At 34.2% G+C, this 14,273-nt stretch overlaps 1 protein-coding gene across 1 annotated transcript; it reads left to right on the top strand.

Moving 5' to 3' along the window:
- The first annotated feature begins 3,162 nt into the window (after positions 1-3,162).
- Positions 3,163-3,789, top strand: LOC131409226 (leucine-rich repeat-containing protein 66-like). Its single transcript, XM_058546325.1, has one exon. The coding sequence runs from the start codon at positions 3,163-3,165 to the stop codon at positions 3,787-3,789; it is 627 nt and encodes a 208-aa protein (XP_058402308.1).
- Positions 3,790-14,273: the final 10,484 nt, after the last annotated feature.

Raw genomic sequence — 14,273 nt, 5'->3', positions numbered from 1 at the left:
AAAATCGCCTCCTGGCTTGATCCAGACAGAGACCCATTTGAAAACTACCTAAGGATCGTAAGGTATGCCTTAGAAACAGTGTTACTAGTGTGTGCATTCCACATCTTAACAAAAATAGCCTTATCTGCTTTTGTTCTTCTAATTGTTTTAACTTCTCTTTTATATAAGAATGGATTCTTCATTTCCTTTCTATTTTCTGTTTTTCCACTGCCTTCTCCCTATGTCTCTTACTCTCTGACACCCCCACACACTCCCAATATTTCTAAGTGCTTCCTCATATTTCAGCTTCAATATGTCCATTTAAAGATTTACATTTTACCTAATTGTTTTCAGTTTCCTCAGAAAATGTTTCTGGAGTTCTTGGGGAGTTCTTAACTAATACATGTAAGTTTGTATGTAGTATGTATAATTTTTCCTTACAAATTACTATCTTTCACTTTAAAATGTAAAGTTATCCTTATCTAGCTGTTTTGAACTCAAACTTATTAGTTAATGTATAAATCTCTTCAATTTAGAAAGAAACAGGTCAATGAAAATCTTTAACTTATGTCCCCTTAAGAATAAGTAGTTTTCAACCATGTTTCTCTTCAATACTGCCAAGTAATATGCCTGTGAATGACTTTGTGTATGTTTTATACTCCCCAAAAGACTGTAAGCTCCCGGAAGATAAAGGCCATGTTTTCCATGTGATATATTTTCCTCCCATGTTTTGTATTTTTATTCCATTTTCTGAGGAAGATTCACCCTGAGCTAACATCTGTTGCCAGTCTTCCTCTTTTTGCTGAGGAAGACTAGCCCTGAGCTAACATCTGTGTCAGTCTTCTTCTATTTTGTATGTGGGCCACCACAGCATGGCCACTGACAGACGAGTGGTGTAGGTCCTTGCACAGGAGCCGAACCCAGGCCACTGAAGTGGAATGCGCCAAACTTAACCACTAGGCCACCAGGGCTGGCCCTGTTTTATATTTTTCATAGTCTGCAGTTTGTTACAGAGCTGTGACATTGCTGATATTGTTACATTAGCTTTGTATGCAATTGTATATTTAATGATTAGAGCTTTGAATACAGTCATGCATCACTTAACGACAGGGATACGTTCTGAGAAATGCATTGTTAGGGGATTTTGTCATTGTGCAAACATCATAGAGTGTATTTACATAAGCCTAGATGGTATAGCCTACAACACACCTAGGCTATATGATACTAATCTTATGGGATCACCATCATTTGTGTGGTCTGTCATTGACCAAGATGACATTATGTGACACTTGACTGTATAGAAACAAATAACTTTCTGACTGTACAAATGAATTCAATGTCTGGTATTGCATAAGAGGCACACTATAAAAATAAATCACTCCTCCGTGCTGTAGGGCACCTTTGCAGTTCATGGCCATGTGTACCTGAATTTAGATGCCCTTCAAAATATGGGAGAATTGACCTTGTATGAAACCAAAGTTTAAAAAGTTACATGGTAAGTTTCATTCACTTCATGCATTCATTCATCCAAACAGGGCATAGCCCTGTGACAGACTGCAGAATGTTAAAAATATAAAACATGGGGAAATAAATAAAAAAAATATATATATATACACACACACACACACACACACACACACACAAATATATCTTGTATGGAAAATGTGGCCCTTATCTTCTGAGAGTTTGCAATCTTCTGGGGAGTTTAAAACAAACACAAAGCAAAGCAATAGCAATGCAGGATAGTATTGATATTCTGTCAAACATGCATTCACTCACTCGTTCAATAAATATTTCCTGAAAGATTTCTGAAAACATGAAGACAAAACAGGCTAAAGCAGGAAAAAGGGTCTTTGGGCCATAGGATTTGAGATGGATCTGGAAGGATATGTAGGATTTGGACTGAGGCGAGGAAAAGGCATTGAGCTTGGAATTGGGAATGAACTAAAAGCTAATTTTAGCATAAGATATGTATATGTACTGCTGTGCACAAGCCACATCTTGTAGTTGCTCCAAACTAGTTCATGAGGTTAGTTAGATAATGCAAAGCCTTGATTGAATGCCAACCTGAGGGACCTGGATGACAGGCACTAAGGAGCCCTTATAGGATTTTGAATAAGGGAATGATATGAGGAAAACGGTTTTATGGGGAAATAACACTTTGGAATCTCATAGGATAAATCAAGAAGAAGGAAAACCAAGAAGCAGAGGCAGGAAAAATAGTTAAGCCAGGTTAACTAGTATTTCAGGTTACTGATGAGAACTAGACTGGTGCCATTAGAACAGAAAGGGAGGGATAATTTGTTGTAAATCTACCTACTGAATAATGTGGTTATTTGTACACACACTGGTTTTTTAATGGAATTTAGTTTAATTAAATCACAAAAATTATCCATTTATTTTTCTTTAAAAAATTTTTTGGTATACATTTAGCCATTGTGATTTGTAGATATTTGTTTTAAAACTTTCAACTGCTTCACAATCTTTCTGAAAAAGATACTTGATGTGTCTATATCTTATTACATCTTCATGATTCTGAGGCAGAGCATCCTTTTTATAACCCCATTTTATTTATGTTATATATATCTAAATAATTTCAAAGGAATTTGAAAAGTCACAAAAGTCACAAAGACAAAGCTTGTAGTTCTTCTAGTCCTTAAAAACAATTGAGTCTCTTCTGTGAGTTGAACTTTCCACCCATACAGTTTCACAGGTTAGTGTAACTGGATGGCTTGTCACTCACCTAATGAATCACATGGCTGGTTACGGTGTTGTAGATAAGCAGAATAGACTTTGCTCGGTACTCATGACCAACAAGGAAGCAGAGAAGTCTTTAATCTTGGTAGGTTTCCCTCACTCCGAAGCAGACTGCTGGGTGAATGATTCTGGAAAAGCAGACACAGAGGTGAGGCCCAAGTGAATATGTATTTTCTGGAAAAATGAGGGGAGTTCTTTCTTTAAAATATGACATAAATGTAATTTTATACTGTAGCTGTACCATTTTGGTAGCTACATTTTGAGGTCCTAATTTCTAAGAAATAAAACATAAATTGGCAATTGGCAATCAAGGCAAGATAACTTTCCTAAATCTTAAATTGAAAATTAAATTTTCTGCTTATTTGCTGTTAGTTTTTATATAAGTTAATTTGGATAAGTCAATTCATTTTCCTTTCTCCAGGCATTATGAAAAAGCCGTGTTTCAGAGTCATTACCATAGTTGTAGGTCTTTGTTTTACTGAAACAATGACAAACCCATCAAGAAGCAGTATGTTATTCAATTCTGAGTGCCAATGGAATGGACATCACCTCACAAACTGTTCTTTTACTGGAAACCGTGAGATACCTGTGGACATATCACAGACAGCAGCTACAGTGGATGTAAATTCCAGTTTCTTTAGGGTTCGCTTCCAATCTCACACGAAAAAAGAAGAATGGAATATAAAACATCTGGACCTCAGTAACAACCTCATATCAAGAATAACTTTAAGCACTCTTGCCCATTTACATGCTTTGGAAATATTAAACCTCAGCAACAATACCATCTGCTCCGTCTCAGTGGATCTAGCCAACCTTAAGTCCTCATGGGTGAAGCACCACAGAAGCAGCTTGAGAAATGGGCTTCCATTTCTAAAGTTGCTAATTCTTCAAAGAAATAAACTCAGCGACATTCCCAAGGGTAAGTACAATTTTAAAAGATCGACTAGACCAAGAAACAATGAGTATGTGGAGAATAAATGTTTAATGTCAATAAGAATTCCATGTTTGTTTTCAGTTTCGAGGAAACAGCCGAAAGTAAAGCAATCTGATTAGAGCAATATAATAAAGGGAGTTTCTTAGTGGAATTTGAAGTTATAGAATTTGGAATTTATAGTCAGTGCAATTTAATCTCCCATTAACTATAACTTACGTTAATGATACGTGGATTTGTTGATAGACACTAGCACGTATTTAAGTGCTAAATAATAATGCATCATTCTAAATTACCCACTTTGATTATTACATATTTGTTACTAAATATAGAAAAGCACTGAGAATAACTAGTTCAGATACTTTTAATATGTAACACAATTCACATTAAATGTTACCATATTTATAATTTTTTTCTTAGAATACATTTTGCCTCTACTTATCTAGTTGTTCTCCAAATGTAGACTAAAAATACCATGCTAATATTATATATTAATATGTAAACTTTCTTATTATCAAATCAAAATCAGAATTCCTTATCCTGATTTCTAACAGGATACTCCACATATCCTGCTGTTATAATAAATTCTCATCCATTCTGACATTCAATATCCTACATGTTGGAGTTCCTTAACTAATCCAATGTTTTATTTAGAAAATGTATCAGGTTCATAAGCCAGAGCTTCCTTTGCCCTTTCTATATTCAGGAGTGCTAGACAATTTCCTTTCCTTGTTTGTTTTTAGTCTTGGTCACTATTTGCGAAGTACTTAATATAAGACACTAGCTAAAAAAGAAAGTCTAAGTGTCATTTTTCTCCATCCCAAATTATGCATATTTAGTTTTTCTCATTTTCCAGTTTTTTCATTTTTATATTTTTATTTTTTTGCTCTTTCTCCAGCTTCTGGTCTTGTTTTAAGCATCATTTTGACGATAATAGCCTGGCAGGTGAAGGAATGCTCATTCCAGTCACCATATCAGCAGAATGGTGTGAGAAGGGTAGAAGTCTTCTCTTTCTGACCTTTTCCGTAAAAGCAATGTGCAGTATTTTCAGTGTAAACTAATTGGATTTTATTTTATAATTTTTATTGTATTGTTCTTATTATAAAAGGAATACCTGTTATTTGTAGAACATTAAGAATTAAGGGAAAAATTAAAGTCTCTCATGTCATATATATTCTCCAAGTTTATTCTTTATGCCTACATATGTATTTTCTTTCAAAATTGGATCATACTTTCCATATTTCATAACTTGTGTTTTCATATCACAGAATATTTTGAACATCTTTATATAGTTAAGCAATCTCATAAATAGTATTTTAAATAGTTTTCAGATATACATATATTATAATTGGCTTAATCAAACAACATTTAGGTTATTTCCATTTTGTCTGCTATAACTCTTTGATGAACACCATTATAGCTACACATATCCACATAATATATTTTTTAACTTGTATGGTAACACGTGAATCTCAACCCACAAATTCAAGTGTGCTAGAGATCTAACCTTCTTTGTCTATAACTCAACATCATTTCTGATTCTGAGCACCCATCCTACTAGGGTCAGTTGGGGGTGGGAAGTAGGGGTACTTTCAATCAATCTTTCATGGGCTTTCCTCTGCCTTTTCCCAGATTTTTACCATAGCTCTTGAATCTTATACCCTGACAAGGCATCAAAGTCTGTGTGTGTGTATGTGTGTCCCTCACCCCGCCAGTCTTTTCAATCTTTTCCGTTTGGAGAAAATTCTTCCCCCTTTTTGTTTCTTCAAAACCCTCTGTCTAGTTCTAGAAATTCCTTTTGTCTAAAAGTTTAGGCCTTTGGAAAACAAAAGCCAGAAAGACTTGTAGACTCCTCTGCTTTCTGCCTTGCAATATGGCTCCCCTGGGACAATTAACACAGAGCCTACTTTCAGCTTGAATGGAGAGAAAGGGAAAGAAGAAAATAGAAAGAGGTAAAAGACTAAATGTCAAAATATTATCCTACCACGAGAGCAAATAGAGAAATGCTGACCATATCTCCTTTAGGCACATGAATTCCCCAGGACTAATTGGAGGTTAGGGCAAATACAATTCCATTTAACACCAAATATCCCTATGAAATGCAAATACAGCCCCATCTTCCTTTTCCAAGTTAAACTTATGCCTCCCAAAATATCAGGAAAAATGTTGAACTTGCAAAGGAGGAAAAAAAATAAGTGAAATGAGCAAATCTTGTATCTGAAATTCTTTTAGAATTCTAGCAAATGAAACCAAAGAGATATGAGTGAAACAGATAGATGATGGAAGTCCAGTTTAAGCCCTGAATCTAATTGGATGTAACTCAGAGTTCTTTTATCCATAGCATTTTGTGATCTGAATTATTCTCCTGTAATCATTATACATTTCAGTTTTTACTAAGTTGAGTCTCCTCTAACATCTCTTCCCCTTTTATGGCTCTGTGACTGGGGCTGGATAACTCTCACTTTGAAATCCCATTTTGGAGGGAAGAAGCTGGTAAGAGAGAGGTGCCGCCTGGAGTACCAGGCTATTTCTGACCTTTCCTTTGTTCTTTCTTGATTCCTTTATGCTAAGCCTGTTTAAAGGTAACATCGTAATCTTGACTCATAGAATTGTTGTGAGAATTAAAGGAAAAATGTATCTCAAGAGACTAACTTACAGTATTTGGCATAATAAATGGTAGCTATTAAAATATATGAAAAGTACTTTGTAAACTTGTAAAGTAGTTTACAAATATTAGTTATTATTACTCTCTTGGCACAAATTGAGAATAATAGTCTATTTAGAAACAAATAAATTTGTTTTTGTCTAAATCTCATGTTATCTTTTCAGCTGTTAAATAACTATTGCAGTAAATGGGACTCCTAGCTGCCTAGAATTCCTGAGCATAGAATCACTTGTGTCTAACTATTTATATGGGTGTTTGCTGTCATCTAAAATAGTAATAAATTAGAGGTATCTCAGAAAGCAGCAACCAAGCAACTGGCCTTGTAGCACATGTGTACCTTTATAAATCACGCCCCACATGTCTTAAAATGGTGACAGTTTATAGAGCTAACGAGAAGTTGCTTTCACTCAAGAAAGCCCACTTTTGTAAGGATGAAATATCACATTGACTAATTCAATGTCAGCTGATCCCCTGTCTTCTGAGTCAGCTGTGATGTCACCAATAAGCTTCATGTTGGGGCAACACCCAGAGGAGGTGCCAGCCAATGCAATTTACAAAACAGAAGCCAGCCATGAATTTAACCTTAACTATCATTCCACCTTCCTCCCATATTTTTAGAGTACAATGTTAATAACAGCAAACTCAACTTTAAAATTTTTAAAAGAGTGGGATGCATGTCCAGTTAAACTATCCCACCTTCATCAAGCAGTTTTTTCGGGGTGCCAACAGAATACCTGGAAATGTATCAGGACCAACATTTTATTGGGATTTCAGTTAGGTTAACAAACCAGATGTGACAGCCAGAAATTAACACACTAAATTCCAGAACCCAAGACATAAATGTGTTAGGAATGAGATGAAATAATACTTGACTTTTGAAACTAGTAGAGTAAGAAAAACATAACCAGTTTATTGTAAAAACAAAAGTATGTCGTATGCTTTTCATTTGTAGGGAATTAATTAAACATTTCATCCTTATTGCTATTGGATTGTGGAAATACCAATAACCAGTGTTCTCAAAACCAGTACAGGTTCTAAAGTAACAAAATGAATCTATGTCATTAAGCTAAGAAGGCAAGGCCTTTGGCTCACCTATATAAATTTGACCACATTAAGGGCTGACCTTATGAATCAAATATCTTGTCTAGGACCATTCCAGACTCTATTCCAATTCTTGATACTCTTTGAACTTGAAGCCATAACCCTCGACTATCGTTTATGTTATTTGGTTATCACACTTGGGAGAGCATTTAAGAAGTTCATAGTCCAAAGGAATGTTTCTAATGTGTTGTAATGTCCAGGCATACGCTCTGTGGGTTTTTTCTAATAGACACTGAGATAATTTCTTGGAAATAATAAAACTGCCTCTGGCCACTTAAATGCAAATACTAATCAAATTCCTGCCTCCCATGGCCTATGTGATCATCAGAAAGCAGTTCAATAAATAATTCCATCTCCACAAAAATGCCTCCATATTTTCCTCCCAACATTCAACTCTCCTCTCTTGAGACACGGAATCTACCCTCTGATGTCCAAGCCCCAGGCATTAATGCACCTCCCAACCTCTTTCATTCACCTGAATACCCCTTCAACATTGATTCACCATGCAAAATTTTTAAAAGAACACATTTTCCCCCATTGAGAAACGCAGCCAAGTATCATGGAAGAGTTTACTCAAATTTCCCAACTTCCTCTTGAGAGACCCTAAACAGACAAGGTCATTTGTAGGACCCCACCAGTTCTCTTAATAAAATTAATTCTCTAAAACTGGAAGTAGAGGGAAAATTTTCATGTGGGAGGAGTAACTGAACTTAACAGTCTTAAATCCCATCTGGAGAAGAAGTTTACCTTCTTCTTGGGGGTCTTAGCTTGATATTATGAAGGGAGTCGAATAAGAGGTTACCCTTGTAACTCTCTGCATTCAAAATCTCCCCCGTGTTTGGGCATGTTCTGGTCCCATTTCTCTTATTTACTCTTATACTTCTTCTTCTATACTTTTATATTTTTTGTATTACTCTATTCACTTGTTTATTGACCTCAAGCAAGTCACTTAACCTATAAAAGCCTCCGGGTCTTTATCTTAAACTTGAGATAATGATATATACAGGGTTGACGTGAGGGTTAGAGACAGTGTTCATGAAACTGTAACACACAGAGTGATGATATATGTAAAACATCTCTATAGCTCCTAGTACATAACATGTGCTCAAAAAATGTTAGTTTCCCTTTAGTGCCATTTGATCATCCTGTGTCTCTAATTCTGTTTCCCATCCTAGTCTTTGCTGTGATCGTCACTTCCTTGCTATCAGGTGCAATGGGTAAACTTAAGGTGACTTTCCTTCTCTTTCTGCAAATGTTCAGAGTTTATACAAAGTTCAGAGTTTTCATCAACAATCTTGTTGCTGCTGTTTGTACTTCTATAGGTTTGTACAATGTTGGAGGCCCCCGTTCCTCCATGTTCTGAGCACTCTGATCTGTCCTCTGACTCTCTGAACCACACTGACCTGTGAGACCATCACCACTGTCAAGATAAGGAACTATCCATTACCCCCCAAAGTTTCCTCATCTCCCTTTGTAATCTCTTTCCCACCAATCCCCACTCCTCTGCCTAGGTAATCATTGATTTCCTTTCTGTCACTATTGATTTGTTTGCATTTTTAATAATTTTATATAAATGCAATCATATAATACATACTTTTATTTTTGGTATAGCTTCTTTCATTCAGCATAATTATTTTGAGATTCATCCATGTTGTTGGATGTATGAAAAATTCATTCCTTTTTATTGCCAAGTAGAAGTTGATTCTGTGAATATTCATTTACCTGTCAGTGGACACTTGGGTAGTCTTTTTCAGCTATTACAAATAAAGCTGCTAGCTAAAGGGATGGAGAAAAATAAACCATTAGGTAAACACTAGTCAAAAGAAAGTTACAGTAACTATATTAATTTCAGACAAAGCAGACTTCAGAATAAGGAAAATTATCAGGGATAAAGGAGGGCACTGCATAATGATAAAGGGGTCAGTTCTTGAAGAAGACATAATAATTCTAAGCTCGAATGCACCTAACAGGGCCGGCCCCGTGGCTTGGCGGTTAAGTGCGCGCGCTCCGCTGCTGGCGGCCCGGGGTTCGGATCCTGGGCGCGCACCGACGCACCGCTTCTCCGGCCGTGCTGAGGCTGCGTCCCACGTACAGCAACTAGAAGGATGCGCAGCTATGACATACAACTATCTACTGGGGCTTTGGGGGGAAAAAATAAATAAATAAAATCTTAAAAAAAAAAAAAAAAAAAGAATGCACCTAACAACAGAGTGTCAGAATATGTGAGGAAAAAACTGACAGAATTGAAAAGAGAAACAGACAAATCCACTATTATAGTTAGAGACTTCAGTACCCCCTTGTCAATTGACAGATCAAGCAGGCAGGTAATCAATAAGGATGTAATTGACTTGAATAGCACTATCAATCAACTTGATCTAATTGACATGTATAGAATACTCCCTCCAACAACAGTAGAATAAACATTTTTCTCAAGTTTACATGAAACATTTACCAAGATAGACCACATTCTGGACCATAAAACACATCTTAACAAACTTGAAAGAATAGAAATCATACAATGCATGTTGTCAGATTACAATGGAATTAAACTAGAAATCAATAACAGAAAAGATAGCTGCAAAACCCTCAAATCTCGAGAAACTAACAAACACATTTCTAAATAACACATGTATCAAAGAAGTCTCAGGAGGAATTTTAAAATACTGTAAGTGAAAATAAAAATGCAATTTATTAAAATTTTTGGGATGCAGCAAAAGCAATGGTTAGAGGAAAACTTACAACATTAAAAGCATACATTAGAAAAAGAAGAAAAATCTAAAATCAATAACATAAAAGCTGCCACCTTAGGAAATTTAAGAAGAGTAATGTAAACCTAAAGCAAGCAGAAGAAAAGAAATAATAAAAATTACAGCAGAATCAGTGAAATTTAAAACAGGAAAAAATAGAGACAATTAACAAACCCAAAATCTGGTTCTTTAAAAAGATAAATAAAATTGATAATCCTCTAGCCAAACCAACCAGGAAAAAAGAGAGAAGACACAAATTCCAATATCAGAGATGAGAGATCATCACTCTGGTTCCTATTGATGTTAAAAGAATAATGAAACAAATAGTCTTTGTGGCAACATATGCTTTCATCTTTCATGGGTAAATAACCTAGGAGTAGAATGGCTGGGTTGAATGTTAAGTATATGTGTAACTTTTGAAGAAATTACCCAAGTGTTTTGCAAAGTCATTGTGCCATTTTAAATTCTCACCCGCATTGTATAAGAATTTCAGTTGTCCTACATCCTTACCCACACCAAGTATGGTCAATCTTTTCAATTTTAGGCATACAATGGATGTACAGTGGTATATCATTGTGGTTTTAATTTGATCTCTAATGACTAATGATATTGAACATCTTTCTATATGCTTATTTGCCATCTCTATATCTTTGGTGAAATGTTCAAATCTTTGGCCAATTTTTCATTTTTTTTTTTAATTATTGAGTTTTAAGAGTTCTTTATATATTCTGAATACAAATCCTTTAACAGATATGTAATTTGCAAATATATTCTCCCAATCTATGTCTTGAGTATTCATTATCTTAATGATATCTTTCAAAGAGCAGACGCTTTTAATTTTTGTGAAGGTCAGTCCGTCAATTTGTTAGTGTATAGATTGTGTTTTGGTGTCATATCTAAAAAATCTTGGCCTAACCCAAAATCACAAAGATTTTTCTCCTATGTTTTCTTCTAGAAGTTTTATAACTTTACTTTTTTTGCATTCTACATTTTAGGCTCATGATCTATTTGCATTTAGGTTTAAATTTAGGTTTATGATATATTGAGTTAATTTTTGTATGTGGTATGAGTAAGATATAGAAGTTTTAAAGACATGCAATTGTTCCACGATCACTTGTTGAAAAGATTATTCTTTCTCCACTGAATTGCTTTTTCACTTGTGTTGAAGATCAATATGAGTGGGGCTATTTCTGAACTCTCTATTCTCTTCCAGTGATCTCTTTGTCTAGTTTGACACAATACCACAGTATCTTGATTTCTGTAGATTAGCAATAAGTTTTGAAGCCAGATAATGTAAGTTCTCCAAATTTCTTCTTCTATTTCAAACTTGTTTTGACTTTTCTATTAACTATCCTAGGTTATTTTCATTTCCATATGAATTTTAGAGTCATCTTGTCAATTTCTACAGAAAATCTTGCTGCAATTTTTATTGGGATTGTGTTGAATCTACAGATCAATTAGGGGAATATTGACATCTTAACTATAGTTGGTCTTCTGATACATGAACACAGTACATCTCTCCATTTATTTACGTCTCTAATTTCTCTCAACATTTTCTTGTAGTTTTCAGTAGACATGTCTTGCATATATTTGATCAGATTTATCCCTATATATTTCAGATTTCTTATGCTGTTTCAAATGAAATTATTTTTAAAATTTCAGATTCTTTATTCCTAGTATATAGAAATACAATTGATTTTTATATATTTATCTTTTATAGTGCAATTTGCCACACTCACTTCTTAGTTGTTGTTTATTTGTAGACTCCACAGGATTTTCTACAAAGACAATCATGACATCTTTAAATAAAGACAGTATACTTCTTTCCATTCAGGATGCTTTTTTTCTTGCCTTATTGCACTGGCTAGAACCTCCAGTACAATGTTGAATAGAAGCAGTTAAAATGTATATCGCTGTCTTGTTCCTGATTTAAAAGGGGGAAAACTTTCAGTCTTTCACTGCTAAGTATGATGTTGGCTATAGGTTTTTTATGGGTGCTGTGTATCAGGAGGAAGAAGTTCTTTCTATTCCTAGTTTGCTGAGAGTTATTATCAGGAAAAGATGTTAGATTTTGTCAAATGCTTTTTATGATTCTATCAAGATGATCATACGGTTTTTCTTTTTAGCCTGTTAATATGGAGAATTACATACATTTTCTAATGTTAAACCAACCTTGCATTCCTGGACTGAATTCCATTTAGTCATGATATATTATCTGTTTTGTATATTATTGGATTCAATTTCCTAAAATTTTGTTAAGAATTTTTGTATCTATGTTCATGAGGGATATTGGATTGTAGGTTTTTTCCTTGTAATTTCAGTGCCTGGCTTTGGTATCACAGTAATGCAGACCTCATAAAATGAGTTTGGAAATACGTCTTCCTCTTCAATGTTCTGGAAGAGTTGTTTAGAATCAGTTTTATATCTTCAATAAATATTTGGTATAATTCTGCAGGAAGCCATCTGAACCTAGAGTTTTCTTTGTTGGAAGGTATTTAACTATAAGTTCAATTTCTTTAATAATACAGAGGTATCCAGATTATTCCTTCTCAAGTGAGTGTAGTGGCAGTTTGTGTCTTTCACAAAAAGTAAATAAAATAAGGTAGTTAAATACTTTATTTCCTTTTGGATTTCTTCTTTGTGGGTTATTTAGAAGTGTGTTATTAGTTTCTGATTACCAGGATTTCCCAGAGATCTTTCTGTTATTGATTTCTAATTTAGTGCCATACTAGACCAAGAACATATTTTGTTTGTCTTGAAATCTTTTAAAATTATGGTCTGTGTACTTATGTATATTTGAAAAGATGTATTCTGCTGCTGTTGGGTGGAGTGTTTTATGACAATTAGATCAAGTTGGTTGATAGTATCATTCATATCTTCTACTTCCTTATTGATTTTCTATCACTTGTTCTATCAGTTACTGAGAGAGGGGTATCAAAATCTTTGACTATAGCTGTGGATTTGTCTATTTCTCCTTCCAATTCTAATGTGTTTTTTTTTCAGGGATTTTGAAATCTATTATTAGATGCATAAATGTTTAGGAGTATTATGTCTTCTTGATGAATCAATCTTTTATCATTATGAAATAATCCTCTTTATCCCTGGTAAAATAAAGAAATATATATTTATTTTCTCAGAATTATATTTTGATATTAGTATAGCCACTTCAGCTTTCCTTTGATTTGTGTTAACATAGTATATCTTTTTCTATCATTTTACTTTTTTTTACAATAACTTTGTGGAGATATTTATTTATATATCATAAAATTCATCTTTTTAAAGTGTATAATTTGGTGGTTTTTATTATATTTACAAAGTTGTGCAACCATCACCACTATCTAATTATAGAACATTTTCATTGCTCCCAAAATAAATCTCATAAACATTAGTAGTCACTCTCCATTTATTTAATTTTTAAAAATAGCTTAATGTTTAATTGACATATAATAAACTGCATATATTTAAAGTGTATAGTTTGATATGTTTTGACATACGTGTACATGTCAAACCATCACCAACTCAAAATAGTGAATACATCCATCACTCCCAAGTCTCCTCATGCCCCTTTATAATTCCTCCCTCTTGTCTCTCCCTACTCCCCCATTCCCAAGCAACCACTAATCTGCTTTCTGTCACTATAGATTAAGTTGAATTTTTCTAGAGTTTTATATAAGTAGAATCATACAATATGTACACTTTTTTGTCTGGCTTTTTTGACTCAGCATAAATTTTTTTGAGATTCATTTATTTTGTTACATGTATCAATAGGTGGTTCCTCTTTGTTGCTGAGTACTATTCCATTGTATGGATACATCATACTTTGTTTTACCCATTCATCTCTTAATGGACTTTTTGGTTGTTTCCAGTTTTGGGCTATTATAAATAAAGCTGCTAGGGAAATTCATATTTGTATGGAAATATATTTCCTTTACTCTTGGATAAATACCTAGGAGTGGAAAGCCTGTATCACATGGTAGGCATAAGTATATATTTAACTTTTTAAGAAATTGCCAAACTATTTTCCAAAGCAGTTGTACCATATTACATTCCCATCAATAGTGTATGAGAGTTCCAGTTTCTCCACATTCTCACC

This window comes from Diceros bicornis, chromosome 8 (genome assembly GCF_020826845.1).
Source record: "Diceros bicornis minor isolate mBicDic1 chromosome 8, mDicBic1.mat.cur, whole genome shotgun sequence".
In the NCBI taxonomy this organism is placed as follows: Eukaryota; Metazoa; Chordata; class Mammalia; order Perissodactyla; family Rhinocerotidae; genus Diceros; species Diceros bicornis.
This window is presented reverse-complemented; position numbering and strand designations above follow the sequence as displayed.

Bases quoted from the DNA above. Each gene is read 5' to 3' on its own strand.
- LOC131409226 (XM_058546325.1), top strand. From the start codon at position 3,163: ATGAAAAAGCCGTGTTTCAGAGTCATTACCATAGTTGTAGGTCTTTGT.